This window comes from Rhinoraja longicauda, chromosome 11 (assembly GCF_053455715.1).
Source record: "Rhinoraja longicauda isolate Sanriku21f chromosome 11, sRhiLon1.1, whole genome shotgun sequence".
Taxonomy (NCBI): Eukaryota; Metazoa; Chordata; class Chondrichthyes; order Rajiformes; family Arhynchobatidae; genus Rhinoraja; species Rhinoraja longicauda.
The window spans coordinates 18,566,736-18,586,985 of NC_135963.1; the positions used below are offsets into that span (position 1 = coordinate 18,566,736).

The 20,250-nt window shown below is 44.7% G+C and overlaps 1 protein-coding gene across 1 annotated transcript; it reads left to right on the forward strand.

The window, feature by feature from the left end:
- The first annotated feature begins 482 nt into the window (after positions 1-482).
- On the forward strand, positions 483-18,551 carry pcsk9 (proprotein convertase subtilisin/kexin type 9). Its single transcript, XM_078407942.1, has 11 exons — positions 483-544; positions 2,367-2,490; positions 4,221-4,354; positions 5,334-5,475; positions 7,519-7,715; positions 9,563-9,746; positions 11,166-11,336; positions 12,539-12,687; positions 14,614-14,791; positions 17,399-17,559; positions 18,351-18,551. Exons 1-11 carry the CDS (start codon positions 521-523, stop codon positions 18,549-18,551), a joined length of 1,665 nt encoding a protein of 554 aa, XP_078264068.1. The 5' UTR covers positions 483-520.
- Positions 18,552-20,250: the final 1,699 nt, after the last annotated feature.

Below are 20,250 nucleotides of genomic sequence, written 5' to 3' on the forward strand. Positions count from 1 at the left end.
TCTTCGGCCCACCGAGTCCGTGCCGACCAGCGATCCCTGCACACACGAGGGACAATTTACAATTTCAGTGAAGCCAATTAACCTACAAACGTGTACATCTTTAGAGTGTGGGAGGAAACCAGAGCACCTGGAGAAAACCCACACGGGTCGCTTGGAAAACGTACAAACTCTGTTAGGACAGCACCTGTCGTCGGATTGAAACTGGTGCTCTAAGGTGGCAACTCAACCGGTGCACTACTGTGCCGCCCCTGATTAACTGGCTGTTTAAACGATGTTCTGATGTACAGTGGAGATAAAAATCTATTTCTCTTGATGACCTATCTATAATAAATTCTTCTTATTTTATTTCCAGGATGCTTGGAGGTTGCCTGGCCAATACATAGTGGTGCTAAAAGAAAACACTCACAAATCCCAGATAGAACGCACAATACACAGGCTCTCTACCAAGGCAGCCAGGCATGGCTATATGTCTGAACTTGTTATGGTCTTCCATGAGGTCTTCAAGGGCTTTGTCATCAAAATGAGCAGCGACCTACTGGACATGGTAAAGCTGGCGCCTGCACTTTGCAAAGTGTGGGGTGGGGTCTAAGGGAGGGATTGAGAAGTAGGTTAACCATGGACAAGAAGGAGCAAAGTATTAAATCTTGGTATGGGAGCGAAGGCTGTAGGATCAAGCGTTATCTGTGTCCGTTTGTTTGAAATGTAATGCAGGTAAATGGTAGTGTAATAGAAATGTTTATATACTCAGGTGCAGTCAGTGAAACTGTGGCAGAACACTATCCTGCAGAATTTGACTTTTCCACCAGCCCATTTCATAATATCTTTGTAACATCTTTAGTTTATACAGGATCATCTGGATACCCAAATGAGTAACAGGGCAGGGGAAAAACCATTTGGCACAATCTTGAACAATACTTATTTGCACAGTTAACATCTCTTGCAACATCTTTGTGCAAATAGTTACAAAAAAACTGAAGAACATTTGTACACACATGCCGAAGATAGACACAAAAAGCTGGAGTAACTCTTTGAGAAAAGGCATAGATGATGTTTCGGGCTGAGACCCTTCTTCAGTCTATCAGGATAGAAGGAAATGAGAGGTATGAAAAGGTACACAGAACAAAGAATGTCACCTATTCCTTTTCTCCAGAGATGCTGCCTGACCTGCTGAGTTACTCCAGTTTTTTGTGTTTATCTTCGGTATAAACCAGCCTCTGCAGTACCTTCCTACACACTTCCTCTACACAAATGCCCACAGGTGTCAAAGCAATTTCCTCTAGGGGCTTTAGACTCGCTTCATTACATGTTTTAATGTTAGTAAACATTTGATGCCCACAATATATGGATGACTTCTGCATGACTCGTGGATCCCAGACAAACTCATTCACTTAATACTTGAAAGTTGGAACAAAGTTAGAGTAAAATCATAGGCTCGGGCCTTATTCTGGAGACATTCGAATATAAGGTCATAAGTGATAGGAATAGAATTAGGCCATTTGGCCCATCAAGTCTATCCCACCACTCAATCATGGCTGATATATCTCTCCCTCCTAACCCCATTCTCCTGCCTTCTCCCCATAACGTCTGACACCTGTACAAATCAAGAATCTATCTATCTCTGCCTTCAATATATCCACTGACTTGGCCTCCACAGCCTTCTGTGGCAAAGAATTCCACAGATTCACCACCCTCTGACTCAAGAAATTTCTCCACATCTCCTTCCTAAAAGAACGTCCTTTAATTCTGAGGCTGTGACCTCTAGTCCCAGACTCTCCCACTAGTGGAAACATCCTCTCCACATTCACTCTATCCAAGCCTTTCACTATTCTGTACATTTCAATGACGTTATAATCAATAGCTGCCACTCCAGCCCAGTACGGGGTGAATGTTGCACCATTGGGAATGCTTACTGTTGGACTTGTGCTCCATTTTATATCACAAAATGGAAAAATAACTCAATTTGTTACGTTGTTATCATGTTCTCTTTAGTATCCTGACTAACTTATAACTGTTAACCAAAATAGCTTCAAAAAATTACCTGTTCAAGTTGATGTCGATTTGCAAATTAATATGTTACTCATATTTACTTATTTATCTATTTATTCATTTCCCTATGTTCTCTAAATCTCTGTAAAGCATCTTTGAGTATATGAAAAGCGCTATATAAATAAAATACATTATTATTATTATTATATTTCAAAAGTGACTACATTTCAGAAGAACTGTATTGGTTGTGAAGTGCTTTCGGAGTGCCCTTTGATATTGAGAAAGGATCCACATCAATGCAAATCGTTCTATTCATGTTACTCTCTCTGTATAACTAATATCTATTTAGACGTGTGTGCTTTGCTAAATCTTTTGCACAGGCCCTGAGGTTACCTCACCTTGAGTATATTGAAGAAGACTCGTCCTTGTTTGCTCAGACCATCCCTTGGAATCTAAATCGAATTATTCATTCAGAGAACACAGCAGAACAGTATACCCCGCCAAGTGAGTCCTTTTTGAAACTTGACATTTAAAAAGCTTTCAGAAATTAGTAATGAGAGAAGCTAAACTAACAACTGGTCTTGGTCTATTCTCACCTCCAGCTCTTCGCCTTCACCCCCACCCACAACATTCTAAAGAGGGGTTCTGATCTGAAATGTCACCTAGTCAAGTCAAGTTTATTTGTCACACACACATAAATGTGCAGTGAAATGAAAGGTTACCCACAGTCCAACAACAAGAACAATAAAAGCAATAAAAGAGCAATAAAAATAAGCAATAACCCACACAATCAAACAAAAAGAAACAGAAAGAAACATCCATCACAGTGAGTCTCCTCCAGTCACCTCCTCACTGTGATGGAAGGCCAGAATGTCATTTCTCTTCCCCTGCCGTCTTCTCCCGCGGTCAGGCTGTTGTAGTTACCACGTTCCAGGCCGTACCACCTATCCTTTTCTTCCAGACATGCTACATGACCCGGTGAGATATTCCAGCACTTTGTGTCTACCATTGGTATAAACCACCATCTTCAGTTCTTTGTTTCTAACACCTGCTCATCCTCTCAAAATTCTTAACCTTTTTCAGCTTTTGAAATTCTATGATTTGGTGTTTTTAGCTTCTACTTGTTAAAGGATTAATGCAGATTCTGGTTTACAAAAATGGACACAAAGTGCTGGAGTAACTCAGCGGATCAGGGAGGATCCCTGGAGGACGTGGATAGGTGGCGTTTCAGGTCAAGACCTATTTTTATATTGATTGGGGGCGTGGGAGGGAGAAAGCTGGAAGAGAGGATGGGAAGGACAAAGCATGGCAGGTAACAGATGAAAACAGGTGTGGGGGTGGGTTGGCAGGCAGATGGTTGGACAAAGGCCAGAGATGGAAAAAAAACAGAAGGTATGAGATAAAAGTATTGCAGAGTTGTGAATTGTGAAGCCAAAGGAATGGAGGGGGAGGAGGAGGGGAGAAATAGGTACGTCCAGGTGGGGCAGGGGTTGTTAAAGGTTAATGATGTTCATTTTATGATCAACTTTGTGTCACTCTCGAAGATCCCCACAAAGCTGATTGAATGTTACTTTATTGTCATGATTACTTGGTACGGTGAAACTCTTTGTTTTGCATACAGTGCACATGTTACTCTCTCTGTGTCACTAATATCTATTTACAAGTATACAAAGAGTTGCCACGTACAGGGCGCCAACAAAGTTACAAAAATATTCAATATAGTCAAATATATTCAGCTGCTGGAGTAACTCAGTGGGACAGGCAGCATCGCTGGAGAGAAGGGATATATAGTCCCGATAGTCCCTCTTCCTTCTTCCCCATCCCCCATCCCTCTTTGTTCTCGGCAGACCCCCAGGCCGGGCCCCTCTTTGTTCAGAGTTAAAATCTTCATTCTCAACTCGCATGAAGTGAATATACTTCAAACTCAGAACTGTTTATACTACACGACAAAGGTATTTATTCACAAAATACTGGAGTAACTCAGTAGGTCAGGCAGCATCTTGGGAGAGAAGGAATGGGTGACGTTTCGGGTCGACTGTTTATACTACAGCTGTGCATTCTTCCACCCACACCCTGCAGCAAGTTGGCATCTGAGACTGGCCAAGGCTCGGCAGTGCAAATTTGTGGCGACCTCATGATTTTGTTTATGTGTGACGAAAGCATTACTTTGCAGCTTTCCTCTAACATGTAGATTGTAAACAAATCCATTAATGACTCGCTTCATATTTTGTTAGATAGTGGCGAGCTGGCAGAAGTTTACATACTTGACACCAGTGTGCAGAGCAATCATCGTGAGATTGAAGGGAAAGTTTACGTCACGGAATTTGAAAGCATCCCAGAAGAAGATGGCTCTCGATTCTACCGCCAGGTAACTTAGTCACCAAAATAGCCCAGCAATCTCCATGCCAGATGAAATAATGATGTGTATGAACTAATTTGGATCAGGGTAGAGATTTGTACAACAAGATTAGGGGAACTGGTTCTTGGTTTGATTGTTCATTCCTTACTCCAGTGATAACTGGGAAGATTGATATGCTCTGGAAGACTAATCGACAACATTCACTAACATAGTGGGCCATGGCGCAGAGGCAGAGTTGCTGGCTTACAGCGCCAGAGACCTGGATTTGATCCTGACTACGGGGGGTGTCTGTGTGGAGTTTGTACACGTTCTCCCCGTGACCGCGTGGGTTTTCTCCAGGTGCTCAGGTTTCATCCCGCACTCCAAAGACGTACAGGTTTGTAGGTTAATTTGGCTTCGGTAACAATTGTAAATTGTCCCTTGTGTGTAGGATAGTGCTAGTAGACGGGGATCGTTGGTTGCTGTGGACTCGGTGAGCCGAAGGGCCTGTTTCCATGCTATATTTCTAAACTAAACTAAATTAAAAATGTACTTGTACTTGTAGAGTAGACACTCAAGATTGATCTTCCCTTTATGATTCTACCTTTTTTTTTTTCTTAAGAAAGCATTTTGGATTTGGGCATTGCCGGTAAGGCCAATGGTTATTGTCCATCTTTAGTGGCCTTCAGGTTTAAGGTGGTGAATGGCTTCTTCATTTCATGCAGTGAGTGGTAAAGATACTCAGCATTTTACAGTCATTGAAACCTGAGTGGCAAGTTAAACACACATACATATTAAACCAGCATACCAGGCAGTGGAGGGGTGGGGTAGTAGGCTGGGAGCTGCCACTTGTTCCATTGTGTTCACGTCACCGACAGCACCGTTATACTGGAGAGTTCCAACATTTCTGATCTGCTGTTGACAAAAGGTCATGATGGCGTGTGATGTGGACGGTAGCCTGGAGATGCCTGTGTGCTTCATTAACACTGAATGCCTCTTGCCCTTGCAGGCTGATAAATGCGACAGCCATGGGACGCACACTGCGGGAGTGTTGAGCGGGCGTGACTCGGGCGTTGCCAAAGGAGCAAACGTGCGCACTGTGCGGATTCTCAACTGTCAGGGCAGGGGGACCGTAAGCGGAGCACTGGCCGGTGAGTGGCTCGTCCTTACACCGGGACAAAAGTGAATCACTGCCCGTGCTGGGGCCGTGCTGAGCAGGGAGGAACCAGAGTGAGCTGTGTCAAGTCATCCCTGCGTCTACTCCGCTGCCCAGTTTACAGTCGCCTTTGTGCAGATATAACAGTGTTTTACACATTCACCATATCATATCATCATATCATATATATACAGCCGGAAACAGGCCTTTTCGGCCCTCCAAGTCCGTGCCGCCCAGTGATCCCCGTACATTAACACTATCCTACACCCACTAGGGACAATTTTTACATTTACCCAGCCAATTAACCTACATACCTGTACGTCTTTGGAGTGTGGGAGAAAACCGAAGATCTCGGAGAAAACCCACGCAGGTCACGGGGAGAACGTACAAACTCCTTACAGTGCAGCACCCGTAGTCAGGGTTGAACCTGAGTCTCCGGCGCTGCATTCGCTGTAAAGCAGCAACTCTACCGCTGCGCTACCATGCCATCTTGGCAGGGACATGGTGCTTTGGATAGAGGTCATCAAGTGATGACCAGAAAAATGGAAAACAGAGTATCAAATGACTGAAGTCTCAATGAGAATCATTTTGGAGAAGAGGAAGAAAAGAGTTAGATTGTGTCGGAAGGAACTGCAGATGCTGGTTTACACCGAAGATAAACTCCAAATGCTGGAATAACACAGCAGGACAAGCAGCATCTTTGGATTTCTCCAGAGATCCTGCCTGACCTGCTGAGTTACTCCAGCATTTTGTGTCAATCTGAAGAGTTAGAACATTGAGTTGAGGAGACAAAGAATTTCAGAAATAAATTTAACTGTAAAAATTATGTCACAATCGTTCACTTTTTCATTTTTTAAAAATTGAATTTGACTGTGTGTACTTTTTTTTATATGACTTGTTCAAAATCTGGACCTGAACTTTACCACAACTTGATCACTGTTTAAAGAGGCAGCAATTGTCTTGGTGCTCATGATTTTGGAGAGCATTCTGTGGCAGCCCTTTCACCCTGTTGCATGGAGATTTAGCATTAGACGTGCATTCCCGTTACTGTGTGGGAGCAGCTTCTGCATGAAAAGCTTTCAGAGATTGAAATCCTGAACTTTGCAACAATTGCCGGGGCGGAACGGTGGCGCAGCGGTAGAGTTGCTGCCTTACAGCGAATGCAGCGCCGGAGACTCAGGTTCGATCCTGACTACGGGTGCTGTCTGTACGGAGTTTGTACGTTCTCCCCGTGACCTGCGTGGGTTTTCTCTGAGATCTTCGGTTTCCTCCCACACACCAAAGACATACAGGTATGTAGGTTAATTGGCTGGGCAAATGTAAAAATTGTCCCTAGTGGGTGTAGGATAATGTTAGTGTGCGGGGATCGCTGGGCGGCGTGGACCCGGTGGGCCGAAGGGCCTGTTTCTGCGCTGTATCTCTAAATCTAAATCTAACAATGATGGGCATGTATGTAGCACTTAATTACATGTTAAAATGTGCTTAAAAACTGAAACAAACAACAAATGTCAAAGATATTGTTCAATTCTTAAAACCCAAAATGTACACCACCTTTGCCCCCCAATATTATTTGGCCTGTTTTTAATACCATTGGACTGTACAGTTTCTCCATTACGGCCACCTTTTCAGTAGGCGGCACAGTGATAGAGTTGCTGCTTTCCAGCCCCAGAGACCTGGGATCGATCCTGACTCCAGGTGATGTCTGTTCGGAGTTTGTATGTTCTCCCTATGGCTGCGTGGGTTTTCTCCGGGTGCTCCTCCCACATTCCAAAGACATACAGGTTTGTATGTTAGTTGGCTTGGTATAAATGTAAATTGTCCCTAGTGTGTGTAGGATAGTGTTAGCGTGCGGGGCCGGCTGGTCAGCGCGGACCTGTTGAGCCTAAAGGCCTGTTTCCATTCTATCTCTAAACTGAACTAAACTATGCCCTCTAGTGTTGGACACTTACACCTTGGGAAGAAGGTTCTGACTGTTTGCACTAACTATGCCTCTCATGATTTTATATACAAAGATAATTACTATTCCTCTATTCTACAGGTTTGGAGTTCATCTGGAAAACTCTGATTGTTCAGCCCTACAAACCTTTGATTGTGCTGTTGCCTTTTGTTGGGGGATTGAGCCAGACTCTGAACTCAGCCTGCCGACAGTTGGCACGGACTGGCGTGGCATTAATTGCAGCCGCTGGGAATCAGAAGGACGATGCCTGCTTGTACTCGCCAGCCTCCGAACCAGAGGTATGCTCGTCGTTCAGATCGGGAAGGAGCTGTGTTGATGGGCCATTTGATGGGGGGAGGGTGTGGAATCTCACAGATATGGCTGTTGTTCTTTGTGCCTTTGGGATGCATGATGGCTGAGAACCAACTGGTTGGGTGATAGTTGGATGGGGTGTCAGAAGTGAAGGGTTTCTGCAGGATGCCCCTCAATGTGTTTATGTGCTCAATAGAGTCATAGAGTAGAGTTATACGGTGCGGAATCAAGCCCTGCGGCCCAACTTGTCCACACTGACCAACGTGTCCCATCTACATTAGTCCCATTTGAATGCGTTTGATCCAAATCCCTCTAAACCTGTCCTATCCATGTACCTGCCTAATTGCTTCTTAAACATTGCTATAGTCCCTGCCTCACCTACCTCTCCAGAAGCCCGTTCCCCACACCCACCACCCTTTGTGTGAAACAGTTACCCCTCAGATCTTTCCCCTTTCACCTTAAATGTGTAAACTGGGAATAGAAACATAGAAAATAGGTGCAGAAGGAGGCCATTTGGCTCTTTGAGCCAGCACCGCCATTCATTGTGATCATGGCTGATCATCCACAATCAGAAACCCGTGCCTGCCTTCTCCCCATATCCCTTGATTCCACTAGCTCCTAGAGCACGATCTAACTCTCTTTTAAATTCATCCAGTGAATTGGCCTCCACTGCCTTCTGTGGCAGAGAATTCCAAAAATTCACAACTCTCTGGGTGAAAACGTTTTTTCTCATCTCAGTTTTATATGGCCTCCCCTTTATTCTTAGACTGTGGCCCCTGGTTCTGGACGCCCCCAACATTGGGAACATTTTTCCTGCATCTAGCTTGTCCAGTCCTTTCATAATTTTATACGTTTCTATACGATCCCCTCTCATCCTTCTAAATTCCAGTGAATACAAGCCCATTCTTTCCAATCTTTCCTCATATGACAGTCCCGCCATCCTGGGAGTTAACCTCATGAACCTACGGTGCACCGCCTCAATAGCAAGGATGTCCTTCCTCAAATGTTATATATATATATTTAGCTTATGAGTTCTACTCTAGACATTTTTGTGTTGCTATGAAGATCTAAATCGATCAGCTTGATTGTCCCTATTGATGCTTTACCATCCTAATAAGCTAAAGAGGGCATACATTAGAATTCTTAAAATAACAGGATTAATAGTCAGGTGATTTATAGAGTCGTGCAGCGTGGAAACCGGCCCCTCGGCCCAACTTGCCCACACTGACCAACATGTCCCAGCTACACTCGTCCCACTTGCCTGCCTTTGGCCCATATCCCTCTAAACCAGTCCCATCCATGTACCTGTTTAAATGTTTCTTAAACGTTGCAATAGCACCTGGCTTAACTACCTCCTCCGGCAGCTTGTTCCATACACCCACCACCCTTTGTGTTAAAATGTTACCCCTCGGGTTCCTATTAAATAATTCCCCCCTCACCTTAAACCTATGTCCTCTGATTCTCGATTTCCCTCCTGTGGGCAAAGGACTCTGTACATCTACCCAAACTATTCCTCATGATTTTGTACACCTCTATAAGATCACCACTTATCCTCCTGCGCTCCAAGGAATAGGGTCCTAGCCTGCTCAACCTCTCCCTATAGGTCGGGCCCTTGAGTCCTGGCAACATCCTCGTAAATCTAAGGCCTAAGGCTTTAGAATAGTTCCAACTGAATCAATCCCAGTTGGTTTGGATGTTGGAGAATTTGATAACGTTTTTCCTATTACAGCTAATGGACGCATGTATCATAGCTAGGCAACTTAAAAGAGATGTAAAATATGAGAAGATTTATTGTACAAAAAAACTTCTAATTAATAGCTTGTGATCATTTCAGGTTATCACTGTTGGTGCCACCAATTATAACAACGAGCCAATCACTACTGGAGCTGTGGGAACTAATTTTGGTCGTTGTGTTGACATCTTTGCCCCTGGCGATGACATTGTCAGCGCTTCCAGTGACTGCATCACATGCTTCACCTCGATGAGCGGAACATCGCAGTCAGCAGCACATGTGGCAGGTACACGGCAGCACAGTTGAGGAACAGGGGGCGGCACGGTGGTGCAGCAGTAGAGTTGCTACCTCACAGCGCCAGAGACCCGGGTTCGATCCTGACCTCGGGTACTCGCTATGTGGAGTTTGCACTCTCCCCGCCTGTGACTGCATGGGTTTCCCCTGGGCGCTCCGGATCCTTCCACATCTCAAGAGACGTGTAGGGTATGAAGGTTAATTGTCTTCTTTAATTGTCCCTACTTAATGCCAATGACAGCCATAGTTGTGACATACATGAATACTGGAGCTATCTATGATTTGGTAACGAAGGTGGAGAATCACCCTTGTGATCATTATCTCAGCAGGCGATATTCCTTGCCTGCATTCCTGCTGGAGTGCACCGTTTTCTTAACTTATTACAGGTCCTCGCTGACGATAAGCCAGCAACCATCCCTTGGGCTGTTGCTCCTTTGATCTTGGCGTTAGCTTCACGTGGTGGGCGGTGGGTGTATGGAAGGAGCTGGTGGTCGTTGAGGCAGGGGCTATTGTGACGTTTCCTCTCTAAAGCCTCACTGCCTTTGTTCAGGGGCATATCCAGCACCTTAAATTTGCCACCCTTGAGCGAGGATCACACATGGCCAGCCTTTCTATTATGGGATTGATGTGTACACACATCTCTCATCCTGCATATTTTTTATTTATTTTTGCATGATTGGTGGGTGTCCATGTGTCCCTTTCTTTTTAGACTTTGGAGATGCACCGTGGAAAAAGGCCATTCAGCCCACCGTGTCCGCACCGACAAGCGATCACCCAGTACGCTATCTCTATCCCACACACTAGGGGCAATTTACACTTAACAGAAGCCAGTTAATCTACAAACCTGTATGTCTTTGGATGTGGGAGGAAATCGGAGCATCCCGAGAAAATCCAACCGTTCATGTACAAACTCCATGCAGGCAGCACCCGTAGTCAGTATCGAACCCCCGCCCCTGGCACTAAGGCAGCAGCTCTGCCGCTGCACCATTGTGCTGTCCTTTGTCATTTAGAACTGAGATGAGGAAAAACTTTTTCAGCCAGAGAGTTGTGAACCTGTGGAATTCTCTGCCTCAGAAGGCAGTGGAGGCCAATTCTCTGAATGCATTCAAGAGAGAGCTGGATAGAGCTCTTGAGGATAGCGGAGTCAGGGGGTATGGGGAGAAGGCAGGAACGAGGTACTGATTGAGAATGATCAGCCATGATCACATTGAATGGCGGTCGGTGCTGGCTCGAAGGGCCGAATGGCCTCCTCCTGCGCCTATTGTCTATTGTCCCTACTTGTCACACCCCTCATCAGTGATTATAACGTAGGCCCGGTCTATCTGCATTACTGAGACCGGTAAAGAACTGCAGTCTATTTCAGTCATCACTATTCATTAGGTTACCTTGTGACTTGCTTCTTCCTTAACAGGCATTTCGGCGATGATAATGAATGCTGATCCCAACATCACTGTGTCTGAATTGCGCCAGAGGCTGATTCATGACTCCACAAAGAAAGCAATCAATGATGTCTGGTTTCCGGAGGAACAGCGACTGGTAACTCCCAACAGGATTGCAAGACTGACTTTGCCAGTGCTAATGGGTGAGTGAAAAGCCTAAGTTCCAGTCTGATTGCCTGGATTGATCTGGATTTAAAAATCAGCGTACGAGATTCCATTCTATTAATTAGGAAATATTGCAAGTTGTTTCTTAATAATCTGTTGTTCTATCCATGTAACTCAGTAGTACAAATGATGGAGGGACTTTTCAGAACAAGTAAATGACATGCCTGCAGCTCCACCCAATCTCCCTGAAGAATGAACAGCACAACGTCACTTTTTGCCAAAACTTACCCACAGTTTCTGAAGTCTGTTGAATTAGCAGTCACAATGATCAAATGGTTCATGATATTCCATATGAGAGGAATAGATCAGGTGGACACACAGGGTCTCTTGCCCAGAGTGGACTAATTGAGAACCAGAGGGCATAGGTTTAAGGTGAAGGGGGAAAGATTTTATAGGAAACTGAAGGGTAACATTTTCACGTGATGGGTGGTGGGTGTATGGAAGGAGCTGGTGGTCGTTGAGGCAGGGGCTATTGTGACGTTTCAGAAGAAATTAGACAGGTACACAGATTAGACATGTTTAGAGGGATATGGGGCAAACGCAGGCAAGTGGGACTTGTGTAGATGGGACATGTTGGTCAGTGTGGGCAGGTTGGGCCAAAGGCTCTTTTCCCACACTGTATAACTCTATGGCTCTATGCTGGTTTACAAAACAAAACAACGTGCGGGTCAGGCAGCATCTCTGGAGAAGATGGGAAAAGTGACGTTTCGGGTCAGGACTCTTCTTCAGAATTTTTGTAGCAGTGGGGAGAAAGTTGGAAAACAGATGGGGTGGGACAAAGCCTGGCAAGTGATGGATGTATATAGGTGAGGGTGATATTTGTTTGGCAGATGGGTGGACAAAGTTTCGAAATGAAAAAAGGACAAAAGGGTGTGATCTAAGGAGAGAAGAGAACGGAAATGTGAAGCCAGAGGAAGGGGTATAGGTGGAAGGGGATGGGGAAGGGGATGGGGAAGGGGATGGGGAAGGGGAAATGAGGGATGGGATAGTGGGAGAAGTAGGTGTGCTCCCAAGTGGGGCACAGGGATGAGGGGGGAGAGGGGGGGGGAGAGGGAGGGAAGAGGATGGTGTTAACATGTACCTCCATCCCCTCTCATCACTGCCTGATCAATACCCATATCACAAAGAGAACTGCAAGAGATATGATGAGACGGTTGACTAATGTGCCATCTGTTCACAGACAACCAGCTGTTGTGCCGGACTGTGTGGTCAAAGAGGTCAGGGCTTGCACGCTCAGCCAAGGCTACAGTGCACTGTAACAAGGATGAGGAAATGTTCAGTTGTTCAAGTTTCTCGAAGAACGGAAAGAGAAGAGGTGAACATGTAGAGGTAAGAAAAATGGACGGAGTTTACATCAGCACACATTAGGGCGGCACGGTGGCACAGCGGTAGAGTCGCTGCCTTGTAATGCCAGAGGCCCGGGTTCAATGCTGACTACGGGTGCTGTCTGAATGGAGTTTGTTTGTTCTCCCCGTGACCTGCGTGAGTTTTCGCCGGGCGATCCAGTTTCCTCCCACACTCCGAAGACGTACAGGTTTGTAGGCTTATTGGTTTGGTAAAATTGTAAATTGTCCCTAGTGTAGGATAGCGTTGGTGTGCAGAGATCACTGGTCGGTGCAGACGTGGTGGGCCGAATGGCCTATTTCCGTGCTGTACCTCTAAAAACTAAAACATAGATCAAGATGTCCATTGCAATGGCACAGTAGAGAGGATGGCACACACAGTCTCGGGAGCAAAATGAGGGTAGAAGTGACTGAGCTGAGTGTGATTAGAGTGTGAATGAGAACAAGGTCAAGGGATGCGAAATGTGCCAAATGTGTAGGATGAGAGAAAATCAAGACCAGAGCATAATAGTTGAGAATAGGTCATAACATAAAACTAACTAGGTAAAGTATCTGACTAAGAAACAAAGTCAAAGTCTTCATTCTGAAGAAGGGTCTCGACCCGAAACGTCACCCATTCCTTCTCTCCCGAGATGCTGCCTGACCTGCTGAGTTACTCCAGCATTTTGTGAATAAGAAACAAAGTTCCTGCTTTTAAAACAAAATCTCCTTTAGAATGGGGCCTTAATTAATCAGAGCAGAGTTTCAGAGAATTAGATGCAACTTTATCATGGTGAGTGGTTATGGAGAGGCAGTGCGTTGTGTGCCCTGCTGCTCAACTCAGTTCTCCACTCCCTTCCCAATAGGGAAGATTGTTATTAATATTAACCAAAGGCAAATTCCTTGTGCCAAGGCGAATTCCGTGTGCTAAGGCAAATTGCACCAAGGCAAATTCCTTGTGCCAAGGCAAATTGCACCAAGGCAAATTCCTTGTATGTATACATACTTGGCCAATAAAATGTATTCAATTCAATTCAAATTATTAATCTTACCAATACGTGGTACCCTTATTCTGCCAAAAATCACCACCGTCCCCTCAGGAAAACACGAGGGCAAAAATTCTTCAGCTGCAAAATTTGGTGATCTGATAAAATGTGCAGGAACAAACTGCAGATGCTGGTTTATACTGAAGATAGACACAAAGTATTGGAGTAACTCAATGGGACAGGCAACATCTCCTGAGATATTACCTGGCCTGCTGAGTTACTCCAGCTCCACCATTTTGTGTCTATCTTTGGTGATCTGATAGTTCTACTTCACTTCTCCTGGGTCTATTGATACTGTGTTGTATAATCTCAGAACAGCAGGAACATGTAATCAAAGTTTATTTTGGGAGGACTGCTTACAACAGTGAAAATAGATTAACAACAGTAGACTATAGTTAAATTAATTATATGAATTAAATTAATAGTAAGGTCTGATTCTACCATCACATTTGCTGAAGAGTGCCCATTCCAAACTAACGGCCTTCCACAGGGAATATTAACATGGGGTCTGAGATTGAACGATCAGTTTATTAGAATTGCTGAAACACACCATTCCATTTGCATTTCAAATGGCAACCCTGCACAGTCTAACAAGTAGGAAGGAAGTGCAGATGTTGGCTTATACCGAAGATAGACACAGAATGCTAGAGTAACTCAGCGGGTCAGGCAGCATTCCAGGCGATGCTTTGGGTTGGAACCCTTCTTCAGGAGCCCTCTGGCTCATTTTCTCCAGACTTGCTGCAGACCTGCTGAGTTACTCCTGTAAAGACTAACACTTACTTGAAAGTCTGGTGTAAAAATAATTCTTGCAATACTGGCAGTGGAAAATTTATGTAGTCATTTACTTGCTTATAATTCCAATTCTTGTTGTGTTTTATTTATCTTAGGAAGAGCAAGCCGCAAAGAAATGTATAGCTCACAATGCCTTCGGCAGTCATGGGGTTTACGCCATTGCCAGGTGCTGCTCTTGGCCCAGAGATGAATGTCTCATCAATGCAAGTTCAGTGGCTGATGATGGCACCACACAAATGGCTGGCTGCCCACATAAGGAGTACGTCCTCACTGGTAAGAGATGTGCAGAGAACAGTATCGGCACTGATTATGGAAGATTATGGTCATGGTGAAGCATGGATTAAATGGTGCCAGTTTATGGGTTCCATGTTAGATAGAGCTCTGCAGCTAAAGGGATCAAGGGATACGGGGAGAAGGCAGGCACAGGTTACTGATTGTGGATGATCAGCCATGATCACAATGAATGGCGTTGCTGGCTCGAAGGACCAAATGGCATCCTCCTGCACCTATTTTCTATGTTTCTATGTGCTACGCCCAACTGGTATTCCGAAGATCTTGAAAATAAAAAACCTGTGGCTGTTTTGAAATTTGAAATAAAACAAAATGCTGGAAATACCCAGCAACACGGGCAGCATCCGTGGAAAGACAAGATTAGAGGTTTCAGGTTAAAGAATTTTGAACCTTCAGTCTGAAGAAGGGTCATCATATCATATATATACAGCCGGAAACAGGCCTTTTCGGCCCACCAAGTCCGTGCCGCCCAGCGATCCCCGCACATTAACACTATCCTACACCCACTAGGGACAATTTTTACATTTACCCAGCCAATTAACCTACATACCTGTACGTCTTTGGAGTGTGGGAGGAAACCGAAGATCTCGGAGAAAACCCACGCAGGTCACGGGGAGAACATACAAACTCCTTACAGTGCAGCACCCGTAGTCAGGATCGAACCTGAGTCTCCAGCGCTGCATTCGCTGTAAAGCAGCAACTCTACCGCTGCGCTACCGTGCCGCTACCGGTCCCATGCCAAAACATTGCCTGTCCATTTCCCTCTACAGATGCTGCCTGACCCACTGAGTTCCTCCAGCACTTTGTGTTTTGATCAAGACTCCAGCATCTGTGTCGCTAATGAATTCTGAAGATCTTTAACCACAGATGTTGCCTGACCTGCTCGAAGTTTCCAGCATTTTCTATTTCTAATTTGAAGATCATGCTAACAACAGCAATTGCTGCAGACTCCAACTTTGAGAGTTTGATGTCAGAGAGATGGGAATGTTGGGGAAAGGATGGAAGTGTTGAGGAGTAACATTTCCATCTGGGCTCTGCCTTACACGGCCCTTTAGTGATTTACAGAAGAACTGTGGAAGGGGGTAAATAGCAGAAAATATCTATGGAAAACAACTGTGAATATGAAGCACTTTCCAATTTCTGAAACAATCAAATAACTACCTGTATTGACACTGTGCATTTTGCACAAACATAGACACAAAAGGCTGGTATAAGACAATAACTGCAGATACTGGTACAAATCGAAGGTATTTATTCACAAAATGCTGGAGTAACTCAGCAGGTCAGGCAGCATCTCAGGAGAGAAGGAATGGGTGACGTTTCGGGTCGAGACCCTTCTTCAGACTGATGTCAGGGGGGGCGGGACAAAGGAAGGATATGGGTGGAGACAGGAAGATAGAGGGAGATCTGGGAAGGGGAGGGGAAGAGAGGGACAGAGGAACTATCTAAAGTGGGAGAAGTCAATGTTCATACCACTGGGCTGCAAGCTGCCCAGGCGAAATATGAGATGCTGTTCCTCCAATTTCCGGTGGGCCTCACTATGGCACTGGAGGTGGCTCATGACAAAGGTCAGACTGGGAATTGGAGGGGGAGTTGAAGTGCTCGGCCACCGGGAGACCAGTTTGGCCAACGCGGACCGAGCGCAGGTGTTGAGCGATGCGATCGCCGAGCCTGCGCTTGGTTTCGCCGATGTAAATAAGTTGACATCTGGAGCAGCGGATGCAATAGATAAGGTTGGAGGAGGTGCAGGTGAACCTCTGTCTCACCTGGAAAGCCTCCAACACAAAAGGCTGGAGTAACAGCAGGACAGGCAGCATCTCTGGAGCGAAGGAATGGGTGACGTTTCGGGTCGAGACTCTTGTGCACAGATGGAACTTTTTGCCTCAGAGTTCCTGATGGTCTGCAGAGTTCGAGGTAGTGGGAGGACCTAACGATTTTCATTAATGGAGGGACTTCACAGTCTGTATGGTAAACCCCTTGTGAAAGACAAGGTAGCAGAATGGCAGAGCTGACATCTCAGTGCCACGGACCCGGATTTGATCTTGACCTTGGGTGCTGTCTATGTAGAGTTTGCACCTTCTCCCTGTGAGACCTCCAGTGCTTTGGCTGCCTCCAACATCCCAAAGACGTGCGGGTTTATAAGTTAATTAGCCTGTAAATTGCACCCATCCCACCTCCCCCTTGTGTGTAGGCAGTAGATGTAAAAGTGGGATAACGTAGAATTAGTGTGAACGTGATCTCCGGTTTCCTCCCACAGTCCAAAGACATACAAGTTTGTATGGTAATTGTCCCTAGTGTGTGTAGGATAGTGTTAATGTGTAGGGATCATTGGTTGGTGTGGGCCGTAGGGCCTGTTTCTATGCTGTAGCAATAAACTAAATTAAACACATACTACAGAGCTGCAGAGAATCTGAAATAACACCCAACATGTACAGTTTATTTCTGCAGAAAAGCTACTTTGAGCTAGGAAGGATGGTTATGGCAGTTACTCCATTTGACTAACTTTTCATTGCGTGCAAAGAATCAGGGAAGCTTTTTTGAACGGCAGAGTGGTAAAGTGATCTGACGAAAACCTTCCATTCCTTGCAGGCTGCAGCTCACATTCCTTTACAAAGTTCAGTGAGACCACCATGCCCCAAGCAAACAAATGTCTTGGACAAAAAGAGACAACTGCACATGCCACCTGTTGTCGAGCTTCAAGTCTCGAGTGCAAGGTGAAGGAACGACGTCGCACAGGGCAAATGGAAAAGGTAAAACTATGTTCTAAATATTCAATATTCTTTTAAATTCTTAACTGTAGGGACAGCAATCTTCTCGGGTAATGTGACGGGAAGTGGAAATAGGGTTGTAAACTGTTTCCATTGTTAAAATAGATGTTCTGTAGGAAAACAAATGATTACACTCAAAAGTAACAAAGGCATATCTTTAATCCTAAAGTCATTTTCTAAACATCGTTGAATGGATCTATGATTCAGAGCATTATATTGACCATCAATTCTCTTGGAAATAACAAAAGCACACATTTGTTAATGTTTTTCTAAAATCTGACAATGCATAAAAAAAACAATGCTGATAATTAGTTGCAATCAATAAGTATCACAGTGAAAATGTTACTTTTCCTCATGAAGGAAATTGCAAAGGATCTTAGTGATGATTCCTATAAGTTATAAATATTCTCATAAGGGTGTCAGGGGTTATGGGACGAAAGCAGGAGAATGGGGTTGAGAGGGAAAGATAGATCAGCCATGATTGAATGGCGGTGTAAACTTGATGGGCCTAATGGCCCCAGAACTTAATTTAAAACAGTATTCCGGTTTTGATTTAATTTTGCTTACCTTGTATTAGATTGGCAATAGCCAACCTATATACTTTATAATTTTAGAAGTATTTGATCTTGCAGCAAGGAGTTTGCCTTGCTGGGTCTCACGATTTCTGCAGGCCACCGGAAATCGGCCAATTTACTTCCTCAGGCAGGAGTTTGCAAGATATCTCTTGCCCACACTGATGCATTCGGTTTGTTGATCTGTGCTTTAACTTCCAGGTGTTGGTGTCGTGTGATGAAGGCTGGACCTTGACTGGGTGCAGTGTATATTCCCATGGGTCCCACACTCATGGGGCGTACCCTCTGGACAACACCTGCATGGTAATGTCCTCTGGAAAGGGGAAAGGTGCTGTAGCCATTGCCATTTGTTGCCGGAAGAGAAGAGAACTGAAGTCTGATCCAAACCTTGGTCCTAAGTAAAATATGCCCATCGGTTTTATCACGTACCCCCTCTCACCAACTTTATATACTTGAGCAAAACACAATGGGCTGGAAGAACTCGGAAAGGGGTCAGGTAATATCTGTGGAGGGAATGAAAAGTTGACGTTTCTGGTCGGGACCCTTCTTCAGAATTATCTGCTCATTCCCTCCACAGATCAGACTTAACTTGAGTTTCACCACCACTATGTGTTTTGTTAAATTCACCAGCATCTGCAGTTCATGTCTCAACTTTATATATTCCCTTCTTTTCTACAGGTAGGCTGTGGTATAGTCTATGGGAAAGGTCGCATTTACCCAGCTCAGAAAGCCATGATTGATGTTCACAGGGCAACTATTGGTGAACTGCATTCTCTGACAGCTGAGCTCAATCCCATCCTCCTGAAATCAGTCTATCTTTGACAGCAAGTTGAATAAAGAAACAGGCCAAATTCCCCAACCCTCCTGAACCCAAAGTTTAGGGTCAAATGTCTGGAGCTATTTTGATTTACTTTTTTTCTGGGAGGTTGCTTTTTTGTTTAAAGCTTTCTTACTTACGCAGGCAATGTCAAGCTTAGTTTTGTTTAGAGATAGTGTAGAAACAGGCCATTTGGCTCACCATGTCCGCACCAACCAATGATCATCCATACATTGGTTCTATCCTACATTCACTCCAAGAAAAAGACAAAAAACAATTTTTATAGCTGTTTGTACTTTTGATATTTTTTATTAGTGACCCACCCTTTTGTGTGGTAAGGATTCTTCTCCAGAGAATTTCATTTGCTACGGTACGGAAGAATAAATCAATCTACTGCTCTGTGACATGATTCAGAAAGATTAATATCTCTAACCTGTCATATCTAGACCCTCACCACCAGAGAAGGCAAATTAAACAAACATACCCTGTCCTTTATAGACACGGTGCTGCTGTAACTCAGCGGGTGAGGCAGCATCTCTGGAGAAAAAGGAGACATTTCGGGTCGGGACCCTCCTTCAGAAACACCTGACCCGACAAGTCAGGTCTATACCCAAAACGTCGCCTATCCTTTTTCTCCAGAGATGCTGCCTGACCCGCTGAGCTACTCCAGCACTTTGTGTCTATCTTTGGTATAAACCAGCATCTGCTGTTCTTTGTTTCTATATTCTGCCCTTTAATACATTAAGCTTTTGGAATTGCTTGAGACCAAGGGATGAAGCAAGGGATGAGTGCCAGTGTCATGTGTATACAATTACATCTTTAAATATACAGGTAGTAAGAACTGGAGGCTGGTGGGTATGGAACAGGAAGGCCCCAGGTTTGGATGTGTAATTATTTCACAATATCACTGGAAATTGATTCAATGCAGCTCTTTGAGCTCAACCCGATTAGAATCATCTGACATCTTCTCCCCTACGTTATAGTGACACAAGATGGAGATACTTCCTGCATCCCAACTCACACGTGTTGTCTGGTTCTGAATTTCACCCAAATCAGGAAAATAATTGTGTGCATTCACCCTACCTATGCCCCACGTGATTTTACCATACCTGTAAGATCATGCATTAATCAAGACTTGATTAATACAGGTGTCAAGAGGTTATGGGGAGAAGGCAGGAAAATGGGGTTAGGAGGGATAGATCAGCCATGACTGAATGGCAGAGTAGACTTGATGGTCCGAATGGCCTAATTTTACGCCAAATCCTTATACCCAGTCCCCTTAAA